This window comes from Terrapene carolina, unplaced genomic scaffold (assembly GCF_002925995.2).
Source record: "Terrapene carolina triunguis isolate 2854851 unplaced genomic scaffold, T_m_triunguis-2.0 Scaffold67, whole genome shotgun sequence".
Classification (NCBI taxonomy): domain Eukaryota; kingdom Metazoa; phylum Chordata; order Testudines; family Emydidae; genus Terrapene; species Terrapene triunguis.
The window spans coordinates 33,455,701-33,480,403 of NW_020664418.1; the positions used below are offsets into that span (position 1 = coordinate 33,455,701).

At 44.1% G+C, this 24,703-nt stretch overlaps 2 protein-coding genes across 2 annotated transcripts in view; both read left to right on the forward strand.

The window, feature by feature from the left end:
* The window catches only part of SQOR (sulfide quinone oxidoreductase), a 39,912-nt gene extending 36,045 nt beyond the window's left edge, over nucleotides 1–3,867 (forward strand). The window contains exon 11 of the transcript XR_003899769.1: nucleotides 3,850–3,867. The gene's annotated coding sequence lies outside the window, so the exon portion shown is untranslated. The remainder of the gene's footprint in view (nucleotides 1–3,849) is intronic.
* Nucleotides 3,868–5,194: 1,327 nt separating this feature from the next.
* On the forward strand, nucleotides 5,195–10,372 carry LOC112102537 (CDC42 small effector protein 2-B-like). Its single transcript, XM_024193886.2, has 4 exons — nucleotides 5,195–5,450; nucleotides 9,097–9,198; nucleotides 9,722–9,830; nucleotides 10,173–10,372. The coding sequence occupies exons 1-3, from the start codon at nucleotides 5,397–5,399 to the stop codon at nucleotides 9,794–9,796; spliced, it is 231 nt and encodes a 76-aa protein (XP_024049654.1). The 5' UTR covers nucleotides 5,195–5,396; the 3' UTR covers nucleotides 9,797–9,830; nucleotides 10,173–10,372.
* Nucleotides 10,373–24,703: the final 14,331 nt, after the last annotated feature.

Consider the following 24,703-nt stretch of genomic DNA (forward strand, 5'->3'; position numbering starts at 1 on the left):
GGCCCCAGCTTCCCCTAATGGTAACGCCGCACAGATCCCGCAAAGCCCACTGGCCTGGCCATCTCGCTCTTCGTCCAATCAGAGAGCGGAACCGCTTCGTTCACGCCTCCGTGAGTTAGAAGGGCACGCCTTGGCCCCCCTCCCCTTCAGGCCACGCCCCCAAAAGGGCAGGGAGCCCTACCGGGTGGTGAAGTAGCTTGCTTAAACCGTGCCCCGAGCTGGGATGGAGGGTCGGTGGCTGGGGGCAGCTGCGGGTCTGGGGAGAGGATAACTGATTTGGGGACCCCACAATGCCAGGTTCATGGGGACTCGTCTGCCTTCCTGCTGGGTGTGTGTGAGGGGGGCTTTGAGGGCTTGCAGAACAAGGACCCACTAATTCCAGCCACAGGAGGAACCTGGCTCCCTAGGCAGTGCCTGGGGGATCTGTGAATAGGGTGACCAGATGTCTTGATTTTATAGGGATAGTCCCAATTTTCAGGGTTTTCTCTTATATGGGCACCTATTGTTCCCCCTCCTGATTTTTCACACTTGCTATCTGGTCACCCTAGAGGGGAACCCCCAATCCCACCTGCATGGCAGAGCTAGGCAGAACTCACCCCACTATGTCCGCTGCTTGCCTCAAAGAATTACTATTAGTACTATTATTTTATTCCAGTAGCAACCAGTGTCCCTAGTCAGTGTTGGGTCTCGAGGGTGCTTAGTAGGGTACAAACAAATCAGAGAAGACCTTGCCACTGACCTAAAGGGTTTACAATTTAAGGGACAGGTGGCAGGGTGAGGGAGAGATCCACCCAGCTTCCTAATACTAATGTTAGCTCTGACTATGGCCTGGGTACATTCCTTTGTGTATCAGGTATAAAATGAGGATAATATCCACCACCTCGTTGGCACTGGGGTATTGTGAAGATTAATCAGTTAATGTTCCTGCAAAACAAAAATTAAATCTTACTACCATCATTATCACTTGTTGCTAGAAACACAGAGAGCATAATTCCAAAATACGTTGTAGGGCTGAGCAGAAGCATAACTGAATTCCATAAGTCACCATGCCATAAACATACTCCTCTTCCAATATTAAGGTACTGAGTTAATCAGTCTGTACAGCAGTCTGAACTTTCTGCAAGAGTCTTAAAAATTTATACTCAGACATGACTTTAAGAGAGCCACAAATGTATACTTTTAATAGCAGTGCACACATCTATCAGAGAATTCCATTGCAAAGATGCCAAGAACCATTCCTACATTACTATCCCAGCAAAACTCAAGTGATTGTTACTACTAAACAAATCAAGTTACCAATTCAGTTCAACAGGAGGAGAAAATGGAACCCCTAATTCCCAACACAAATGCAAAACTGTATCATCAGATTGTCATAGAAATTTCTGTCCGTTCCAGCTGAGGAATAAGGAGAGACGGACACAGCTAGCCAAGCAAGGAGCCCCGGGAGGGGAGATCCGTTTATTTCAATTGCAATTGGGTTCGAGCTCATAAGTCAGCAAGAACAAAGAAAACACTTACACCAAAGCATTATATGCAGTTGCTTATGATAATCTATCGCTCTATGATTGGCCAAAATTTGCCATCATTACCATACATAATTAGCAAGCTACATGTATCTGCCCCCTTATGACTCCTTATTGTTCATCTATTTGCCCCCTCCTCCTTGCTTATTTTGGAAACTAAGCGGTTAGCTATCTACAGGACGCAGGCACAGAAAGGTCCATTGTCTCCAGGTTTGGAGTTTGGCTACATTTCCTCTTGAAGGAACTTCCTGACTACCTATAGCTGACCCTGCATTTTGTCCTTCTTCTTTCTCCCATGTGTACATGACAAATTTGCCCCCTGGCAGTTAAGCAGAATAATTTTATATCAAGATCAACAGTAACTCTTAAGTTACAACCCAAATAGAGCATACGTAAGCAAGAACAGAAGGAAGCCAGAAACTGCCCAAAACCCAAAGTTAGAAGGGAAAAAATGAACACTTGCACAAAATTAGAAAAATCCAATGGAAAGTATCAAAGCAAGAAATATTTATCTAGAAGTGTTGTAACTGAGGCTGGAACAACAGAAATAACTAGCTCAGTAAAACTGTTTTTATTATTGGGCTTGAGGAAAACATGGTGCAGGTGCAGTTCTCAGTCAGACCATAAATTTAACAGACAGAGTTTTTGTTTGTTTGTTTTGATGCCAGAATGACACCTACTGTTTTCAAAATGTGCAACATGCTGACAAAGGTAAAAACAGCATAACACTTTCTACACCCTGGGATAACATTTGTGCGAGGTTGTTAAATGAGCACTTAAGTACACTAGCAATATGACCAGGAAGCAGACATGGTTTAGAGTGCTTAGCTCCTATAGAATCATAGAGTTAGAAGGGACTACAAGGGTCATCTAGTCTAACCCCTTGCCAAAATGGGGATTACAGTCCTGAATCTTAAATAAATAAATAAATAAACCATTGAATAGGAGAGGATATAGAATGTGGACATCAGTGAGGTTCTGTGGCAGTTGGAGTTTGTCACCTGGATTCCAATAGTCAGTTCTTGGACTCTTGGGTTCTGGAAGCTGTGCAGGGAGGGGAGAGAGACTGTAGAAGGCAGGGGTTAGCTTTAAGTTACACCCTCTTTTTAGTAGCTTTTTTGCTACTCCTGCAGCCCTCTCAATGTACTCATTTTGTACATCGTGGATGGGATTTTAAACAGCACTTGTGTGATTTAAGAGCACAAGTCGCATGGACTTTCAATTGGAAAGTCTTTGGGACTTTTACTTTTTGGATTTTCACTTTTGAAGTCTACACAGCTATGAAATAGCCCCACAGCCCAAGCCCCACAAGCCTGAGTTGGCTGGTATGGGCCAGCTGTGGGTTTTTCTTTGCTGTGTAGGCATACCCTTAATAGCCACACCACCATCTTTCCTTTCTTCACACTCCTATTTACATCTCTTGACTATGGTGGGGCACTGATACCATTCTGGTAGACCAAGTTACAGGTGCCTGAGCATAACTGAAGGCAGGATTTGATCCTCAGATTACTTGATTACATTATGCTTTTTATCATTAAGCTATAGCAAGGAAGGCTGGTTTTGTGGCCAACGCATAGGGCTAGATATCAGTCTATGTAAATTATTCTTGTGCTTCAGTTTGCCCATTTATACAGTGGGGTTAATGATACTTACTTTTCTCACAGTGAGTTATGAGGCTTCATTTACCAGTGATTGTTTAATTCTCAGATACTATGGTGATCAGTACCACGTAAATGCCTACAAATAACATAATACGTAAGGGTAGCTCCTTAAATTAACCTAAAAAGGGTTCTAGTCCCATTTTAAATTGTGTAGAACAGGGATCGGCAACCTCTGGCACTGGTGAGGCCACATCTGGAGTATTGCATCCAGTTTTGGGCCCCTCACTACAGAAAGGATGTGGACAAACTGGAGAGAGTCTAGCGGAGGGCAACGAAAATGACTAGGGGGTTGGGACACATGACTTATAAGGAGAGGCTGAGGGAACTGGACTTATTTAGTCTGCAGAAGAGAGGAGTGAGGGGGGATTTGATAGCAGCCTTCAACTACCTGAAGAGGGGTTCCAAAGAAGATGGAGCTAGGCTGTTCTCAGTGGTGGCAGATGACAGAACAAGGAGCAATGGTCTCAAGTTGCAGGGGGGAGGTCTAGGTTGGATATTAGGAAACACTATTTCACTAGGAGGGTCGGGAAGCACTGGAAAGGGGTTACCTAGGGAGGTGGTAGAATCTCCATCCTTAGAGGTTTTTAAGGCCCGGCTTGACAAAGCCATATAAATCCCTATAAATATCAGTTCTGAGGCCCCTTTTTGGCCTGCTCCTATTTTAGGCCCCAATTCTGCAGATGACTGCAATGGGACTCAGCAGAGGTGCAGGGATCTGCAGTCACAGAGCTCAGTACAGCACTTGGGCCATAGACTTCTTCATCACCTTATGAAAGGCCAGCATCCAGACACCTGCATGGTCCACAGTCCATCTGCTCTGCATTGGGGTATAATGGTAAGGACCTTAGGGTGGATGCTCATGAGCTAGGCTGCTAACATCTAGTGAAATCAATGGCATTTAAGGGCTTAACTCTTTTTGAGCATTTGACCCTTTGTGAGTATATTAAATGAGGTGGGAAATAATAATTAAGACAGATAAATAGTATTCAAAGCACCAAAGATAAAGTTAAGGCTTTGCATTCTATAACAACATACCATATAGAACATTGAAAACTAATGGGCAAATAAGATAGATACTGTGAAAAATGAATGACAGAACATTCAAAAAGAAAAAAAATCAGAAGTGTAAGAAGAAAGGGATAAAGTGGGAGGAGTAACACAGGCAAAGGTGAGGAAGACAAATGTGATAATTGGGTAATTGTAGCACTATATAAAGAATGCTTGTGGCTGATTATTGTTACTCTGTTTCCTGATGAAGGCTGTTGGGTTGGTTCAGAGTGAATGAAGTTGCTTGTAAGCTTCTGTTTACTCTACTTTTTTTGTAAATTAAAAAGTAGCTGTGATATTTTTGTTATCTAGGTGACCAAGATACAGGTGCTACTGTGTGGATTATGTTATTCTATGGCTCTCTGTAAAGTTGTTTGGAAGAGGGATGGGTTTATAACCAAATAAGCAAGCATAATGTGGGAGTAAATAAAAGGCAGACTATGCTGTGGCTCTAAGGGCTATTTTCAGTTAACTTCTTGTCTATGACCCTAGTTCAGTATTGTTTTTTGTTCATGTTCTTATATACTCTAGTGAGTATATAAAACTAATGGTGACTTGCTGACTTTTTTCCCCCCTGTCATAAAAAGCTTTTCATTGCAGTTATAAAGGGTGTAATCTATTCTTCCCATCTAGGACTAGAATCAGAGGTTTCTCTGAGACTTGAAGTTTCTGTAACTATCTTATTGTGAAAGGTAAGAAAGGGATCTCTTTCTTGTATCATATCTATATTATCTTCTGAAGAGGTTTGAGTTTCCAAGTATCTAATCTGTTCTGTTCCTTTCTATGAAAACTATTCTAACACTCTTTTAGAGGCACTATGTTTAGAACTATTTCTTCTTACACTCTCTGTTTTTGTTCTAAGCCTACTGAAGCCTTTATTGCTCAGTAACTGCTATTTAACAGTATTCTGGTACTTCTTGCATATATCACTAAAAATAAACATACTTGTTAAAAATTCTGTTAAACATGTGTAATCCACAGATGTTCATCTGACTTGGCTGCCTTCTGGGTATCTACTAAAGTAATTCCTTTAAAACTCCATTTTAGGAACTGGTTTTTGTGTAGAAGTGGCCTCCTGGTTCCAGTGTTCCCTTTGATGTGGCAAGATCAACAAGCTAACAAGACTTCATAACCACCTTGTGTAGGGAAGCTACTGAAAGACACAATGACTGAGTTCTTGGTTTGCTTTAACTGGTGCAGTGGTGAGCAGCCCCAGCCAGTAAGTACATGCATGCATGGGATTTTTAAGATGCTTTTGAATTTACAATGAGAGCTTTAATCTCTGTGTAGCCTTTATTCTTGTGATCAGCTACACTAAGGAAAGCAAAATATAAAAACTGATAGGGGAACCTTATCTCTAGTAAAAGGCATGAGCTCTATCAGAAGATCTGATATAACACTCATTAGAGTTGCTATTTTCTAGCTGCATAGGAAATTAATTGTCTAACTCACATTAGTGTTGCACCTGTAAACTTTCCCTACATTGAGAAACACAGCTGTTGAATACTTATTCTGCAATTAGGATGTAGTTTCATCAGGACTTAGCATAGACTGCACCAGATGGGAGGCTACAGGTTCTGTTAATGAAACATGACATGGGTATATTTCAATTCAATCCTGAATGTGATGTCTTGTAAAGATGTGATGGAAGTCAAAATAATTAAACCCTGTGAATTGGGGAGAATTCTTGTAATAACTGTTCTTTAAGGACTGTGTCTGGTAAGAAGAGTTGATGAGAACTCTAGAACCCTTAATATAGCCTCCGGAGGCCTACCTATGGGCTATTAATGGAGACTAGGAGGGGAAAAACAAGGATACATAGCCACCCTTAAAATGTATACAGTCAGTGGAGTTTTCTGGGGGAGTGGATTATTTACTCAATATGATAGCTGCCATTTTTGCTATAACTGAGGATTCAATAACACTTCAATTATCAACCTCTATCTGCAGTTTTCATACTTGGTGTTTTTAAAAACTTGAAGCAGGATCTAGATACGGGACATACCCATACAGTTGTGCACAACTCTTCTAATGTGTTTTATTTAAAGTTCAGTTCCAGACTGGGATTGGGGAAGAGAGCTACAGAAGTCTTCCATGTCTGATAACTAATCATTGAGACAAATGTGTTTTAGCTTACACTCCTGTTTTCTTTTAATTGTAATAACAAATGGTTAAAAATTGCCAACTCTGCAAATTCAGCCCGGACTCACAACATGGAAACTCTCTGCAGGCCAGATTTTGCCCACAGTGACACATGGGCAACTAACTGCCTTCAATGGCTTTGCATAAGTTTCAACAGGTCAAAATCTATTGATGCAGAAAAAGGACAAGAATTGGCTCACTCTTAACTCTGCTGCCTCTTCAGGGCTAGAGAGTAAAAAGCAGTAAACTTGTCACCAAATCCCTGATGCTGAAACTGGATCTGTGGGTGGCCTCTTGTGCCTCTGCAGAGGCACCCATGACTTCACTGGGGCTCGGGGCTCCCCATGCAGATAGAGTTCCAGATCTGGAGGTTCCTTGGTTAGCAGACTGGACTAGGAATAATCAAGAACTAGATCTAAGTTAAAAGGTGCAATTTAGGGTCTCCAGAATAGAACAGTACTTCAAATATTGGAGTGTACCAATAATTCATAATATATCTGCACTGCATTTTACTCTAAAACCAAACTGCCTTTGAGGTGTGGCTACAGCCTCTGGAATGTAATATTTGTTGTAATATTTGAAAAGGTTAACATCCTTCTTGGTTCTCACTGAAGAACATTTAAACAACTGTCTCTAGGGCTGAACTTTTCAGTAGAAGTACGCAAGCGACCCTTAGCTTCTACCTGCAGACTTCAAAGGAGGGAGACTGAGATATATTTAGTGCTTCTGAAAGTACCCTTTCTTTGACCATTACCCTAAGGGCTCTGTAAATGCTCCCTAGTCTTGACTTGGTCCTAGACCACTATTGACTAGAGACAAGCAAACTGGCTTTGTGATGCATATAAATGGAAAGTAAATTGTGATGGCAAATCACATATCTTGACGTGAAGGGTTAATATACTACTTTGTGGTTTAAACCAATATGGCTACATAGAAAACATCCCAATAACCACATCAACATGCATTGGTTATAAATCATTACAGACCAACCCCGCATCTGTCACACCAACTCAATCACTGGCTAATGTACTTGTGTGGCACAAGGATAAACTCTCTGGTCTTATAACTAACTTGATACTGGAGAATTCCCATAGGACATCACTCTGGCAAGCCTTGGGTATCTTGTATATCAGGAAGGTAAGTCTTGCTACTGCAATATATTCCCAGGAATATGTAACACTACAGGTGATACTGTGGTAGAAGCAAAATGAATACTTGCCCTCCTTTATTTTTGACTGTCCTGCTCTTCCCCTACATGCTGCCATGTGGACACTTGACCCTCTCTTCCTCAAAAGTGCTTTTAAAAACTAATATAAAGGCTTACTGGGTATCTCTGCTCCCAGTTCAGTTGCATTTGATTAGGTAGGGAGTGGTCTGTCCAAAGCAGCAGCAGTAATAGTTCTGGGAATGCCTATTTATGTACTCTGCTTCCCTGATAGAAATAACTTCTCTCATCTTGCTCTACACTCAGCATGCAGATCCCATAGCCTTCTGGCAAAGGAACTGAAGAGGATTCTCTTTTGGAACTCCTCAGTACCCCCCAGGAAGGATTTTCTAATCCCCAGAGGTAGTGCATATTTTTCAAACAAAAACAAACTTCTAACAAATACTTGTTTAGGGTCCTCTGATCTCAGTAAGACCATTTTCTTGGGATAGAGAAAATTCTCGGGAAAGATGCTGCATGCAAATTGTTGCAGCGTGACCAGCAGCACACTGTCACTCAGTTGATTATTGTTCCACCAGCAATTAAGGTTTCCTACCCTAGGAGTCTCCCGGAATTAAAGATTAATCTTTAATTAAAGATTGTCACATGAGGCAATCTCTAGGAATTTGTCTAACAAAAGTTGGCAACCCTACCAGCAATATTAAGCTTTCTTAAGTCATCCCAATGCAAGACAGGAGAAAAACTGGGTTTAACTAAAACTGACTCCTGGAACCTTGACTTCGTTCAAGGACTGGCTGAGACGCTAGCTTAAAAAAATGCATAAATGTCCCTTATTGCATTTAGCATTGTGGTGCATAGATTTCTAACCCAAGAGGCCTAGACTCGCAAAAATGCATCTGCAAATGGTCAGTTAGACATAGTCAAAGGTGCAAAACAACTCCTATTTAGACTCTCAAATTAAACGTGCAATCTTCAGACCCCCATCCTGGAAACTAATCCGAAGATGGAACCTCTTGACTACAATGAGGCTCTTTGAGGGTGCAGAGTTCCATAGAAAGAGGCCCCAGTCTTGCAACTGGCTCATCTGACTATAGTAAGAGTTTAAAGTTATGTAACTTCTCTATAGCAGTCCTGCTGATGGAGTAAATGTCACATTGAGTCCTCTAGTGCTCCTAATTTGTGGTGGTATCAGACGAAAAGCAAGTGGAAATGGCAGAGGCAGTGTCTAGTCTAAACCACATGTAAGTGCCTTTTTTTATAGGTTCCTCAGTTATGTTGAGTGAAAGACTACAAGTCTGTTCCTTTAGTGCTAGAAAACAGCTTTTTAATGCTTGCTTCAAATCTTCTGCTGACAAACAGATTCATATGTCAACAAAAAACCTTAGTACATTCTGCTCTTTTTAAAAAACAACACTGAAACGTGTTGGTTCTGTTTCCACTAGGAGTCACTAGAAGGTTCTTATCAACTGGGCAATAATTCCCAGACACAACCCTGACTGTCTTATAAGTGCTTAAGCAGAAAATCCTTTACATATTTTTTTTCTCTTCTCTCTTAAAGAAGAGACGTCGGAGGCTAGACCGAAATATGATTGGAGAACCAATGAACTTTGTCCATACTGCCCATGTTGGAACAAGAGATATGAATAGTGGTTTTACATCTGTAAGTATGTACTCTTCAAGATGAGCAGAAATGTGAGACATGCCTAACTGCTAAGACTAAATGTTTAAAGTTGTGAGCATCACTTGCCAGTGTATGGAGAATGAATGCAGCAGAATAGTGTCAGGACAGACCATAGTCTTCTACATCCTACACACCCAGAATAGACTTATTTTAGGTCATTTAACTTGACACTAGTTCATAACACTTTCTCACTGACACACTGCAGTCCTGGCATATACAGTTGTGGGGGGGGAGGGATGGAGTATGTCAGTACTCCATGAGGCCTCATTCTTCTGTCACTCCACTGAAGTACCAGGACTTGCACACCCATTTAGAAAGAGCAGCATGTTGCTAATCTCAGTTTTGTCACTGATACCCTGGGTATTGACATCCCTCCATATGTGGATAAGTATGTCTTGCCGATTAGGATTAATGTTTGAAGTACTTTCTCTTCCTTTCCAATTTAAGACTTAATGCTTTGACAAATAAATGGCATCTACTAATCTACTGTATTCTTCTCTAGGCTGGGTCAATTCAGGACCATATGAAGTCAAAAGGTGGCTACACAAATGGTACTCCTGCAAGTGCACAGCTATAGAAAACTCGAAAGGAGACTGATGCACCAATTTTTGGTATGCTCTGCTCTCTGAGGGCTTCCTAAAGTTCCATAAAAGTTATGAGCTAGCAACTGGTAGGGAAAACTCCAACTACATAATGTAGTTGAATTCAGGCTTCAGCCTTCTTTGTTGAATGGCTTGTATACAAATGTATGGGGGCTATTATAATTGTCAACCTGGTATGGTGATGGTGCAGTACCAATTGGAACACCATCCTAGGTCCCCTTCCAAATGGGAAGACCCCAACCCTATCCCAAAGAACTTAGTGTTAGATTGTATGGCCTTTTTTTTGGTAGGCATTGTTACTAGTCTAAAAGCACTTGCATAAAAACAGTCTTGACTTTCTTCTTTTCACAGAAATTCTGGAAACTGATGTTATTGGAAGACCTCACTTGTTTACACTAATAGTAAAAGATATTCTACTGGGGAATGGAGTATTTCATAGTAATGAACATTTCTCTGAATCTAGTAGTTGGATGCCCACATTCTAATTCATTCTTTGCTGGAACTGTACACTAGTGTTGCTTTTAACTTTATAAATTAGATCTTACTTTTTTTTTTTTGTCTTAAAGCCCAGTGAAGTCTCCACAACACTAAGGCTTTTGTGATGGATACTCTTACAAAATAACTGGGTTCTCCACCCTAAAGTAGGTCCAGGTGACTGGAAAAATAGCTGTTTTTCCATCACTGAACTGTAAGTGCCTAGCATGTTCTCTCCCACTATTATAATAACTGCAACAGATCTTCACTGTGCCAAAGTCTCTGAAAGAGGCTAGGTAATGCTGGATGGGTCTCAACAGAATGCTCAAGACTTTCTTTAGACTTACTTAAATTTATGCAGCAGCAATTTACATTACCAATTGAATTTTAAACTCTCATCTAGAGATGATATTCTAGGTATCAAGCAGTCATGTAGCACTGTGGTGGTTGTTGGGTGGGCTTTTTTTGTTTGTTTTTGGTAGCTGATTGGGTTTTTTTTATTTATTTCCCCCCCCCCCCCCACCCCCATGGTAGTGATGCCAGATCTATCTAACTACAAGTGACAGCCTGTCTTCCAGACACTTAAAAAAAATAAAACCAGTCTCTGATTACTTTGTTTTTTAAATGCATTGGAAGTTCTTAGATTTTTTTTTTTTTAACTGAAGTAGGTGATGTAATGGCCTAAATGAAAGAGAAAATAGACTAGTCTTAATCACTTCTCAAAGAAACATACCACATTTGACACTTAAATGCTAAATTGTATTCTGGGTATATTTGATATATGTATAGTGCTGGCATTTTGAGATGTTGCTTTTGTTAAATAGTCATGAAGGCCAGAAGCACCAAGTTTAAGTATCCCTTGAAGTGACTAGGTCCATAATCACTGTCACAAGTGCATCCATACCCTTTTTTATCTTGGGTAATAGACAATTGTCCTCTCAAACTGTGCAGTTGGTATGGATGCAGCAACTTAAAGTGGTCATAACTTGCTTCCTTGACTTCACTTAAGTTCATGAACTTGAATTATTGCCAACTTTAGAGCATTAACAAGACAACTGGTAAGTTAGTGGAACTCTCATTTTATTTCAACAGGAGTAGCATCAGGCCTTCAGGTTTGTCTTTAAAATATCTTTCAACACCGTGTGATCTGACCACTGTCATGCGACACTCCTATAAATTAGGGGTCTTCTGTGACTGAAATGTGTCAGTGTATACATATTGCTATAAGAGCTGATGTGAAGGCCTAAGATGAGGGGCTGTTCTGTGTCTCTGTACACTCAGAGTAGAGAAACAGTCTTCTTTCAAATGAATTGAACACTATTTTTACTGTAATTTTCTAAAGTGACTGTGCAGTAACTACATAAAGCAAAGATTAATTACTCTTTTTGGCATGTGTATATCAGATTAGAATACATGCCCTGTTTTTAAATAGCAAACTATAGACTAGCATGAGTATCTTATCTGTAATTCTAACACAAGATCTGTCATACTAAGTTTTTCCAACTTGGTTTTTGATCATAAATACTGTAATTGTTCAATAAACACCACCTTGCAAACTCAACTACTTCTGCTTGTATTTTATACACACTTGAAAAAGAACCTTATGCTCCCTTAATAGCTTGGCGTGAGCAGGTTCTAATGAACTTATTAGCCTGAATTAACATTTTGTCTACCACACCTTAGACAAAGGAGGAGGCATAACCAGTTTCAGAATTCTAATAGCTGTGATAAAGAACATATCTTATTGTTAGTGGTGTAAAAACAAGGAACTCAGGCTGACAGCACTTAATCTCTACTGATCTTACAGGCTGAGCAAGGGTCCACTCCCCTCTCCCCACCACTATGCTATTAAAAACTCCAAGGGATTTGAAAATATTTACAACAGCTCTGCTGTAGCTGAATTTAAGCCCTAGTCTTGAGGGAATCCACACTTTCTAGACAAGCTAGCAGGGTAACGTTCATTCCCTCTAGTCAATGTAGTGTAAGTGTCCTATGAGTAGCGGAGATACAGTGCCCTGTTGATAACCATGGAAGATGGCTAGCTCTGCTGGCAGATTCATGCTGTCTAAATGGCCAACTTCAACTAGTCAAAGCTGTACAACTTTCTTACCACAGAAGCAAAGTTAACAGCCTTCACCTTCTTGAAGACCAGTTTTAACATAGTATGCTGATAGCTGAAAAAACAGAATAGTGCATCAATTCAACACTAGTGTAAGCAGAGTCAGGATGAGCTCTACCCTGACATCTGGTGGTGAATTATGGCAAGTGTGGAAAAGAACTCCAGGGGCTGATCTTGTTTGCATAGGCACACCCACTCGCCTGGCATGAAACACAGCAACTGAAAGTGGTTACTTTGGCTGGTGTGGGATCCCCAGTTTCTCTATTATTGGGGCAGGAAGAATAAAGTTTTGTTACCCTGATTCTGTGAGTCAAGGCCAGTGGAACTGTTGTATGACAGAAGGACTGAGTGAGTCCTTCACCATTACCTAAGTAGCACTTGCTTGACAAGGGGCATGGGTTACAAAACACAGTGAATTGAGAGAGGATGGGGACAGGTATTTGTACCTGATGGTATGGGCCCCCTCTGAGGGTTTGAAACACCAATTGCACTGCCTCCTCTCTCCACTGTTTGAATGTCAGAGCTAACTTTGATTCCCTTAGGAGTCTAGTTACAGGCTGCTGAGCTGAATTCACTTTGGGCCAATGGTGCACCAGCACTGGGGCTCCCCTACTATACTATGAGCTGGAATTGCTAAGAGCTGAAATCACAAAAGAGCTGATGTTGTTAAGAGCTGAGATCACTGAGTGCTGTGTTAACTAGTGGGGGAGCCTGAAGCTATATTGCTCAGCAGCTGGCGGAGCAATTTGTGGGGACGACTGGAGGAGCAGCGAGCGGCGTGGAGCCTTGCGGGGCCGGTTGGAGTGGCCCAAGGAACGGCGAGCGGAGCTGTTTGCGGGGACGGCTGGAACAGCTCACAGGTCGGTGAGCGGAGCAGCTTGTAGAGCGGAGCAGTTCGTGGGATGGCAGGAAAGTGGACTGGCTCGTGGTAAAGGCTGCGGCGGAACCCCCACGGAGAAACAGACGGCTGGCCAGCCTCGGATCATGTAAGGTGCCCCTTAACACCCTGCGTGCCCCCCCTTTTACTCTGGGGCTGCACTGACCAGGGACAGAGACTTTGGGTGGTTGCTGGACCCAAGAGACTTTGGGGATGTTGGACTTTGGGGACTCTGGGTGATTTTTGGGTTGCTGGATTCAAGAACCAAAGGGAAAGGACACAGCCCAATTTGCTGGGGTGGGTTTTGCTCATGGTTTGAGTTATGAATCCTGTTTGTGGTGTTTTTCCAATTTTATGCTGATGTCGTTTACCTCATGTTATTAAACATTTTCTGCTACACTCAGACTCCGTGCTTGCGAGAGGGGAAGTATTGCCTCTTAGAGGTACCCAGGGGGGTGGTATGTAATTGTCCCAGGTCACTGGGTGGGGGCTCGAACCAGTTTTGCATTCCGTTATTGAAACGGAACCCCTAGATACAGAACCCGGCCCTTGTTGCTGCCAACTTAGATGGGCAGAAGGGTTACACTAGTCTTAGAGGGTGTAAATTGAGCTTTTTTTGTAATCCTGTTCCATCTGCTACTTATCCATACCTCCTTACACCCCTCTTCTGTGTGACCAGCACAAGCAGGCAAATGGTTGACAGGGAGGGGCTTAAACACCAGGCTTCAACTTTATTAATTTATAGCTGGGGAGGGGCACTACATTGCCCATCCCAGCTTTCATGTACCAGCCATTTATCTGGTTACAGGGTTTCTACTGTAAGCCCCACACAGTCAAGGTAGACCCTCCTTGGTTTATCCCACAGACTCATTTCACTTGTGAAACCTCTTCCCCCTCATGTAATGAGGGGTAATCTGACAGAGGCCACAAGGTAGGGCAGGGAATCTTCAGTCCAAAAAGGTTTCAAGTGCCTCTCTTATAAGCACAAGATCCAACTGGGCAATTTTGGTTCTTTTTAGCCTTTACCTGTACTGGCTAGAGCAAGTGCCAGTGATTTAGTATGGATGCACACCACACCCACCATGCCTGGTACCCCCATCTCCTGCCTGACCCTATCCTTAATGCCATGGAGCCAACTATCAGCCCCAGCATCTACCAAACTCCATCCTTCTTAAAGAGCTCAGTGCCATTGTATCAGATATCACTATCTTCTCCCTCTTCCCACTCCTCCCAAAAAAATTCTCAATTATCCTGGCTACCTCATAGCTCACATTCTTTCTTGCTCTGTTGACATGGGGTGGCTCAAGGGCTTCCCCCAAACTCATCTTATGCACATCCCTGACTAAACTAATGGAGGGTGAGGCCAAACTATCTAATAACTCCACATCTCTCTGTAGCCTAGTCCTTAAATTTAATTCAATGCACTACCCAAGATCATTTTCACCCCAGTGAATAATCTCAGGACACCAGGTGACTGTAGCTTTGCCATCTACGAGTGCTGGACTTGCTCATGCCCTGCCTACCATACCATCACAGGCAAATGGCTTCAGCGTTGAAGCTCAGTTGTGATCCACCAGTTGATGTCCAGCCCATAATTGCTTAAGCCAACATTACAAGCAGCATCAACAAGCACTGGGACCAGCTCCAACCTTCCCTCAGTGCCATAACATTGAAGATAAGTGGCTTCAGCCTTGCAGTGTAGTGATGATCCACCTCATGCCTGGCTGAAATCTGGCCACAATTAATTGCTTAATCAACCCAACATCCGTGAACACTCGGACCAGCTCATACCCTATCTGCCATAAAAAGAGCTGCTCCCCTAGCATGCCTCTCCTGTTGAACTAATGAATCTGTATAGCTTTGGCCTTGAGGCCCACCAGTGATCCACATGCAGATGGGGTAAACTCTCAGAATCTGTTGCCTGCAAGCTAGCAGGTGAAGGGTCCCAGCTGAGGTCCTGGGTCCTATACACCAAGATCTCCTCAGTCCAGGATGAGGTGTCTGTTCTCCAGTTCACCTCCTCAGAATAGTTGGCTTGTCATGGTTCCCATCTGCTCTAAAGTCTTGGGGAAACTGAGTCCCTTTCTCCTTAGGGAATGGTGATCCTAGGGCCACAAATCCCCAGCAAAGCTGTATAAGGAATCCTTGCTGATTTGAGGCTGCCACTCTCCGTGTGTTCATATGGGCCAGACTGGAGATCCTCAAAGGAATGAAAGAGGATACTCCTGCTTAAGCTTCTGATTGCTCCTACATCCTTCCTTTTTGTTGTAAGAACTCAAACCTCTGCACCAAGGAGCAATCTTTTCCCTTCCTTTAGTCCTAGTCTCCCCATCCACACACTTCAGGTTATTTTTAAATTTGCCTAGGTGAAGTATGGTCAGCCACAAACTAGATGTAAAGAGCCTCATTCTTTCGCTCCTTTGTACCTTGTATACTCACATCTGTACAAAATTCTGACTTGGTAGTATTTTATACTCACTTTTCACAGGTGTAAGGAATAACACAATGTATAAGGGAGAAGAGGATCAGGCCCTATGTATATAACAGTGCCACAGTCCTAATACTAATAGATTTCTTCAAATGAATCAGAGGTAGCTGTTTTGAATAGTTTCTATGTTTTATACGATGGGTGTAAGAACTAGATATAGTGGGGAAGCAAAGCATAGGTATCATTGCATCTAAAGTCTAATATGGCAGGTTATCCAAAAATCCAGACTCCAATACTATTTTCTTTTTCAAAGTATTATCAGATACCTCCTGTAAGCATTTAATACCACTTGCATAGTGCTATGCTGTGTTTTTTAATGAGATGTCAGCATATCCTATTATAGGATAATCTTTAACACAGGAACTAGCTTCCCTTTTATAGTAATTACTGTACTACTGCTGCAGGTCAATGACTGGACATAGGAGAATATGGTAATCGGTTAAGTTTAATGTCCATTCTGTGGGAATGGAGACAAACTATTTCAGAAAACACTAGATATTCTTCATACTTAAATCAGTGTTTTTAATTTAGCGGTACAGTAAAAGTTCCTTGTCTATCGTTGCTGAGTCTGAGGGCAGGGATGGCAGGGGGATTCTTAATTTACTTATATAAAATATAAGTTATTAATTATAGTAATTCTGGAAACATAGATTTTATTTATTTATTTATTTTTAGCTGAAGATTATAATACCTGACGGTTTTGGGTTGTCTTTGGACATTACTTTGATCTCAGTCTTGTGGAATTGTCATGAAAACTTAACAGTCCAAGATCAAATGTTACTTATCTGTGCTTCATAATTGCTGTTGGAGGTAAGATTCATGGGGGGCAGGGGGGTGGAGGATAGGGGGAGGACATGAAGCTATTTTACTCTGCTGTCAAAGCTTTCTTTCCTCTGGGTTGTATTTTGCAAGGTTTCCAGATATCCTGCACTGACAAAATATTGTTTTATACAGCTGCACTAGATTATTGGCTCTTTGAAGGATTAAACATCAGAGTGCTTGCTTTGAGCAGGGTTTCAGCTCCTGTACTTTGCGATGTCGTTGTCCTTCTAAAAATTTCTCTTTTCAATAGATCACATTGTTTAAAAGCACTGATAGAGCTCCCTTCTAACTCTTCAACATGTTCCACTAGTCCATAATTGTAGCCTTTAATTTTTGAAGGTAGAGTCCTTTAGCCCTAGACAATATAGGAGAAATGACTCCAGCATTAAAGAGTTAATGTCAAAGGAGTGGAGTCCTGAAATAGAAAGCTAGTTGGCTCATTAGATTACAAATTGGCTTTAGGGCAGGAAACAAAGAGTAAATGCAGTGGAATGTTTTTAGAGAAGCAGAGCTTTTTCCCATAACACTTTTTAAATTAATGCTGCAACTGTTATTTAACCTTTTAGGTTACGTAGGCTGTAGGAAGACTCATGCTATCTACCATCAGGGTGGGGTTAATGCATAGGCATTACAGACCTGCACCTAGCTTCATGGAATTGTGTGATTACATCAGAATCTTAGCTTTCATTATAACAGCATGCCAGCACTGTCATAGTTAAAGCTGTATCAAGACATCTGTTAAAAGGTTGACTATTCTAAGTCCTCTAAAAATGGACATGCTTAGTTGGATTTGTTTGAAATTTAGTGAAAAAATTAGTGGAAAAATCTGAGAGTGGGGTTCTGGAGATATGAGCTGTGGAAAAAATAGCCTTTTTTTTTTTAAAAAAAAAAGCTTCTATGTGGGGTGGGTTGGTTGGTTGTTTTTACCCAGTGTTAGAGTTCAAACTATTCATTATTAGTTGATCAAAATGGTATTCCCAAGGTAGTGCATGAATCCCACTAAATTTTTAGGAGACCCAAAGTGACAATATTTAAGAAAAAGTACATTTTTATACTGTACATGTGCCAATACAGAAAAACAGCTAGAATGTTTCCATTCCTGCCATTTAGTATGCTTTGAAGCTCAACTCTTGGAAATGCTCTAAGATCCAAACCGTTAATCAGATTGTTTTGAAGTTTGGGGTGCCTCAGAGGGTGACAGGGTAGCATTAGTGACCCAGATTTCGGGTTATTTGACCAAGGGGCTCCTTAGTTACAGACCCACCACCACAACTTGTATCCTTCTATTGTTCTGTATTGTTAAACTGATAGGTATGAATGACTGAATGAATTACAGATCTTGAGATGGCTGTGAACTTACCCTGCCATAACATAGCTAAGGATAAATTAATCACCAGCCCTACCTGTGACAAAGAGAGATTTGGACTGAATGGAATTAAAGTATTGTGTGTGTGTGTGGGGGGGGGGGGGGGGGTGAGGCGTGATTTTGTCGGGCACAGGGAGGGGCATGCGGGGGCAGAGGGGGGGGGGGGGGGAGAGGGAAAAGAGCAGTTTGGGGCTGCAGTGAAGGGAGAGGGCTTATGGGGAAGGGGATGAATGGTGAGAGAGGTTGAGGGCTCAGGTGAAGGAGGCATAATGCCCCCAAGCTCTGCTAGTGTACTCCAACCCCCCTGCAGCCCCAGCTTTGCCAGTGCACCCTAAAGATCCTGAATCCTCAGCTCTGCCAGTACACCTCACCCCCTGCAGACCCAGCCCTGCCAGTGAATCTGACACCCTGTACTCCAATCCCCTTGCACGCCACAGCTGTGGCAGTGCACTGCAACCTCCATGCACGCCAACCCCTCCCCTGTGCCCTCCAGCTGTGCTGGGTGAATTGTGGGGTTGGCAGAGTACAGGTATGGGGGTGAATGGGGCATATTAGGGCATTGTTGAATGAGGGCAGAGTGAAGGTTGCATGAGCAATCTTACCTCTTCATTTATGGGTTTTCAGAAGTTCGGGTTTTACTCAACGCAATGTTCTGGAAGGGGACAACTTACCACTAAGCAACTTTACCTCTCCATTAAGATAATTTCCAGCCATTTAATTGATTTCAAAACAAACAAAACCTAATCTGAATGTAACTGATGCAGTGATATCTACCTAAGTCTGCAGAGAACCTGAAGCGATGCCTCTGAGAAGTATGAATTGCCCCATGCATCTCAATGTGGTATTAATTCCAAGGCCTACTGCACTTGGGGCCCTCTGCCAGTACTGGTCTAGCAAGGGAAAAGGTGTGCAGTGGGCTAGACTGGCTCATCCAAGAAGAGTTGGGAGTGTAAACTACTGGGAGGTGCATCCCTGTTGCCTGGCCTCTCTGGGGGACAGAAGGTACCCAGCTATTCTCAAGGTATGTGGGGGGGGAACACCTGCTGCTCCCCAGGGACGTGCATCCTAGACCACAGCCCCTCACTCTCTGGGAAGCGATGGGGGGACCTATTGCTACTGCCACTCCCAAGTCAGGGGTGGGACCACAGCCCAGAGACAGGGCTACATGGACAGAGCCATGAAGGGCCTTATGCCATGGTGTGCCTTGGGTCCTGGATTACCTTGATCCAGACCTGAAGACATTAATGAATACTGTGACACATCTGGCCCTGTATTATTAATATTATTTATTGGAATTACCCATAGTGCCTACTTCATGGCTGTTCATGTTATACACCATGGCCACTGAAAACAAGTGACCAAAAGGCTATAAGTCTGCTCCAAAAGTGTAGGTCCTTTCTACTTGAGCTAAGGCAGAATCTCCTGTAGCTGTTAGTGTGACATCTGTTTGTGACTAGCTCCAATTCTGCAACCTTGGTTGCTTCACAATCCTTCGCTGTTGTAACTTCCAACTTTGGGTCACTCATCATCAGCCTGCCAGCATGCAGGTTACACCCTGAGTGTCTGTGTAAAGCCACAGTCTTGGTCCAGCAGCTCTGACCCCAGCAGCGTGTCAGCAAATACCAGCCACACTGGCTTCCAGCAGCCTTTGTTACTATTTGCAGGGTGACCCCAAGACATTCTCACTCCTGAATTTTCCCCAAAAAAACATGTTTTGCACTGTCCAGTCTTCTCCTGAACAGTCCAGATACACTAGGTCTGTTGATCCTCTAAGGGGATCAATACTCAACAGCTTGCCACCTTAAATGAAGTTACCAAAACAATTCACAACACTGGATTACTTCTGGTTAAAGAACAAAACAAGTTTATTTAATAACAAAGAGATTTTAAGTGAGTACATGTAATGAGGTATTAAAGTCAGAAATAGTTACAAGAAAAATAAAGATAAAATGCTTTCTAAACTTAACAAACTGAACTTTGCTCAAATCTGTTCCACCTTGTATTTAGCTGTGACAGTCTGATTAAGTTTCCCAGACTTGAAAGACTCAAAAGCTTCTCTCTCACCAATAGAAATTGGTCCAATAAAAGATATTACCTCACCCACCTTGTAGCTCAAATTCTGTCTAGTAGAAGGCAGCAGTCTATGTACACAGGGGCCAGCTCTGTGTCCCTAGTCACCTATCTAAAATGTCTCAGTAATTACAGGCTTCAAACCTGTATTCCAAATATTCTAATTACTAGAGGGTCTGGCTATTGTATTTTAAAATAATTTTCATGAAAATGTAAGCAAGAAGCTCTTCTAGATTTTTTTACATTGACTAATGTTAAATTCACCTATGATACTTCTATATAAAACTAAACTGGACAGGCAAAAAGGTTATGTGGGTAGATTATTACTAAAGGAGTGGGTAAATTATTATTACCCACTCCTTATTCAAGCAAAGCTCCCATTGAAGTCATGCCCTTTAATGCTAATTTCCACATAAGATGTTAAAGTAATAACATACTTTCCTCTAAGGGTATGTCTACACTACGAGAGTAGTTCGATTTTAGTTAAATCGAATATGTGCAATCGATATTAGAAAGTCGAACGTGTGTGTCCACACTAAGGACAGTAATTCGACTTTGTCAGTCCACACTACCGGGGAAAGCGTCGACATTGGAAGCAGTGCACTGTGGGCAGCTATCCCACAGTTCCCGCAGTCCCCGCTGCCCATTGGAATTCTGGGTCGAGCCCCCAATGCCTTCTGGGGGAAAAAAATGTCTCGAGGGTGCTTTGGGGTAACTGTCGTCATCCAGTCGTCACTACCGCCCTCCCTCCCTCCTTGAAAGCGCCGGCGGGAAATCAGTTCGCGCACTTTTCTGGTCAGTGACAGCGTGGACGCCACAGCACCGCGAGCATGGATCCCGCTGCGACCATCGCTGCAGTTGTGACCGTTGTCAACGCCTCGCAGCTCATCATGCACCTTTCACAGAGGCAGATAGAGAGAAATCAGGTGAGGAGGCTATGGCAGCGGAGTGAGGACCTGAACTCCGAGAGTAGCACACGCCTGTCAGAAACCACGACACCCAGCGCCGAGGACATCACGTTTGCAATGGGGCATGTGGATTTTGTTGAACGGCGATTCTGGGCCCGGGAAACAAGCACGGACTGGTGGGACCGCATAGTGCTTCAAGTCTGGGATGAATCCCAGTGGCTGCGAAACTTTCGCATGCGGAAGGGGACTTTCCTGGAACTTTGTGAGTTGCTGTCCCCTGCCCTGAAGCGCAAGGACACCCGCATGCGAGCAGCCCTAACTGTCCAGAAGCGAGTGGCCATAGCCCTCTGGAAGCTTGCAACGCCGGACAGCTACCGGTCAGTCGCGAACCACTTTGGCGTGGGCAAATCTACCATGGGGGTGGTTGTCCTGCAAGTAGCCAAGGCAATCGTCAAGGTACTGCTGTCAAAGGTAGTGACCCTGGGAAACGCGCAGGCCATCATAGATGGCTTCGCCGCGATGGGATTCCCAAACTGCGGTGGGGCTATAGATGGGACTCACATCCCTATCCTGGGACCGGGCCACCAGGCCAGCCAGTACATCAACAGAAAGGGGTACTTTTCAATGGTGCTGCAAGCACTGGTGGACCACAGGGGACGTTTTACCAACATCAACGTCGGATGACCGGGCAAGGTTCATGACGCTCGGGTTTTCAGGAACTCTGGTCTGTTTAGACGGCTGCAGGAAGGTATTTACTTCCCGGACCACAAGATAACTGTTGGGGATGTGGAGATGCCTACAGTGATCCTCGGGGACCCAGCCTACCCGCTAATGCCCTGGCTCATGAAGCCCTATACTGGCGCCCTGGACAGTGAAAAAGAACTCTTCAACTACCGGCTGAGCAAGTGCAGAATGGTGGTGGAGTGTGCTTTTGGCCGTCTCAAGGGGAGATGGAGAAGCTTACTGACTCGCTGTGATCTCAGCGAAACCAATATCCCCATTGTTATTGCAGCTTGCTGTGTGCTCCACAATCTCTGTGAGAGCAAGGGGGAGACCTTTATGGCGGGGTGGGAGGTTGAGGCAAATAGCCTGGCTGCTGATTACGCCCAGCCAGACAGCCGGGCGATTAGAAGATCCCAGCGGGACGCGCTGTGCATCCGGGAGGCTTTGAAAGCTAGGTTCCTGAGTGAGCAGGGCAACCTGTGACTTTTCAGTTTGTGTACAGAAAAGCTGAACCTGCCCCGTTCATTTTGACTATCCTCTCCAGTTACATACCCCCTTCCCCTTCCCAAAAAATAAAATCAGTTCTATTTTGTTAATGAACACCGTTCTCTGTATTGCTGTTTTCGCGGGAATGTTTTAAACCGGGGACGCAGACTGTGGCGGGGGGCGGGTTTAGTGTTGTGATGCAAATGATGCTTCTAAACTCCCGGAATGACAGGCTCCGCACTGGTGCACTGGTTATTTCAATGGAGCCTGCCAGCACTCCTGGGGGGGACTGCGTGTATGTGTCGGCTATGTGACTTTCTGGCAGGGGGAGTAGGGTTACAGATCCCCTGCTGCGTGGATCTGTGAGCCAGGATAAGGACCGCTGCATAAGATCTGTAACTGCCTTCCCCCGCCACAAAGTCACAGAGCAACCCCCCCCCCCCCCCCCAGAACATGAAAACCACCTCCAAGACTGACCAGGGTAACCAGTGACCGCACTGTGTATGTGTCCTAATGCTGCACCTGACCCCGCCTCTGTACCCTGCTAAAGGTGACTGTCCTGTCCAATTACCAAGCCCCTTCCCCCCCTTCAGACAGACTCTCCTCCAAAAGAACAGGATGGAAACAGTAATGATCAGGAACAAATCTTTTATTATGAACCACACATTAAACGTGGGGGGTGAAACTTGCACGGGGGCTTGTGTGAGGTGGGTAGGAAAGGACTTTTCAAATTTTGGGGAATGAGAGCATTCTAGTGCTAGAGCAGTCTGCAGGGGTGGAGTGAAAGTTTTAACGGCCCTTGCCGCCCCTCCTTCTTTGGACTTTGGGTGAGGGGGGTGTGGGACTTGGTGGCGGGGGAGGGCGGTTAGAGAGAGACTGCAGCGGGGCTCTCTCCTCCTGCCTCCGGTCCTGCAGAACATCCACAAGGCGGCGGAGCGTGTCCGTTTGCTCCCTCATTAGTCCAAGCAGCGTTTGAGTCGCCTGCTGGTCCTCCTGTCGCCACCTCTCCTACCGTTCCATGACTGCTCGGTGCATTAGTGACAAGTTCTCCCTCCACTGTGTCTGCTGGGCTGCCTGGGCTCGGGAGCATCCCATTAGTTCAGCAAACATGTCTTCCCGTGTCCTCTTCTTCCTCCTCCTAATGTGCGCTAGCCTCTGGGCAGATGTGGCTGTGGGAATTGGAAAAAGGGAGTGAATTCCTGAGATAGATCAATGTATCTGTGAACAGAGAACATAGTCTTTCTCTGTGAACAAGACCATGCAGAGCACCTATCACACGCGCACTGAGGACAAGGTCGAATTTTCAGCCCTTGCCTACAGTGCCTGCGGTCTTGCTGTGGCGAGCTGAGTAGCGGGGCAGGACACCGGACTTTGTCTAGCTGGCAAACATGGTAAGCCGTAGACTTGTGGCTGCTTAAAACTTTAAGAGTGGCACTGGCCTCCTTTCGCATAGAAAGCAATGCGAGTCTCTGCTGGCAGCAATCCTGCAAGCATGAACTCTGTCCCTGTCCCACCCCCTCGCGGCTGTAAACCGCGTGGCTGTAAACCGGCGGTTGCAGTTCTGTAAAGGAACAGGCAAGCAGTCCCAATACTAACTGTCCCCTACCTAATTCAAAGCAGGGCGTCATGCCAGACATCACCCTCCTGAGGGTCTCGGAGAGCCAGAAGGAGAAGATGCTTCGGGACAGCCTGCAGAAACCGGGGCCATTTGCTGCTATGCTCTGCAAGGCCATGATCCCCGAATACCTGCTGGCGTTGTGGCATGGAAACGTGTCATACCACGGGGGGCCTAATAAGCTCTCCCTGCCCAGGAACCTGATAGTTAGGCTGGAAAGACACCTTCAGGAGGCCTATGAGGAGTTCTCCCAGGAGGATTTCGCCTCTATCCCAGGACACATCGACCAGTTTTTGGGTTAGGTGCCCTTGGAGGGACAAAAGAGTGGAGCGTCTTGGGCAGTATAATCATGAAGCGGACATTGTGAAATTTTTTTAAAATAGTTCAGACTATATATTGAAGCGCCCAAAGACAGACTAATCATGATACCCTTTCTTCAGATTCCCGTTTTGTTGCACTTTACTCTTTACATGTTTTGAAGCACTTTACCCATTGTTAATATTTTAAATGTTCCTGTTCTGTTATAAATAAATGTTTACATGTTTACAGCACTTACTGCTTGATCCTTCCCCTGATTCTGTGTCCGGGGTAAGGGATGGGGAAGGTTGGTAGGGGATCTCTGTGAGGGTGATGAAGAGCTCCTGGCTGTCGGGGAAATCAGGGGTGCCAGCGCTGTCGACTGCATCGTCCTCCTCATCTCCTTCTTCATCTTCCCCGTCCGCTAACATGTCCGAAGAGGAACCGGCCGAGGACAATATCCCATCCTCAGAGTCCACGGTCACTGGTGGGGTAGTGGTGGCGGCCGCACCTAGGATGGAATGCAGTGCCTCGTAGAAACGGGATGTGTGGGGCTGGGATCCGGAGCGTCCGTTTGCCTCTTTGGTCTTCTGGTAGCCTTGTCTCAGCTCCTTGATTTTCACGCGGCACTGCGTTG

Bases quoted from the DNA above. Each gene is read 5' to 3' on its own strand.
- LOC112102537 (XM_024193886.2), top strand. From the start codon at position 5,397: ATGACTGAGTTCTTGGTTTGCTTTAACTGGTGCAGTGGTGAGCAGCCC. The intron at 5,451-9,096 runs GTAAGTACATGC...TCTCTCTTAAAG, and splicing joins GTGGTGAGCAGCCCCAGCCA to AAGAGACGTCGGAGGCTAGA. The intron at 9,199-9,721 runs GTAAGTATGTAC...ATTCTTCTCTAG, and splicing joins TGAATAGTGGTTTTACATCT to GCTGGGTCAATTCAGGACCA.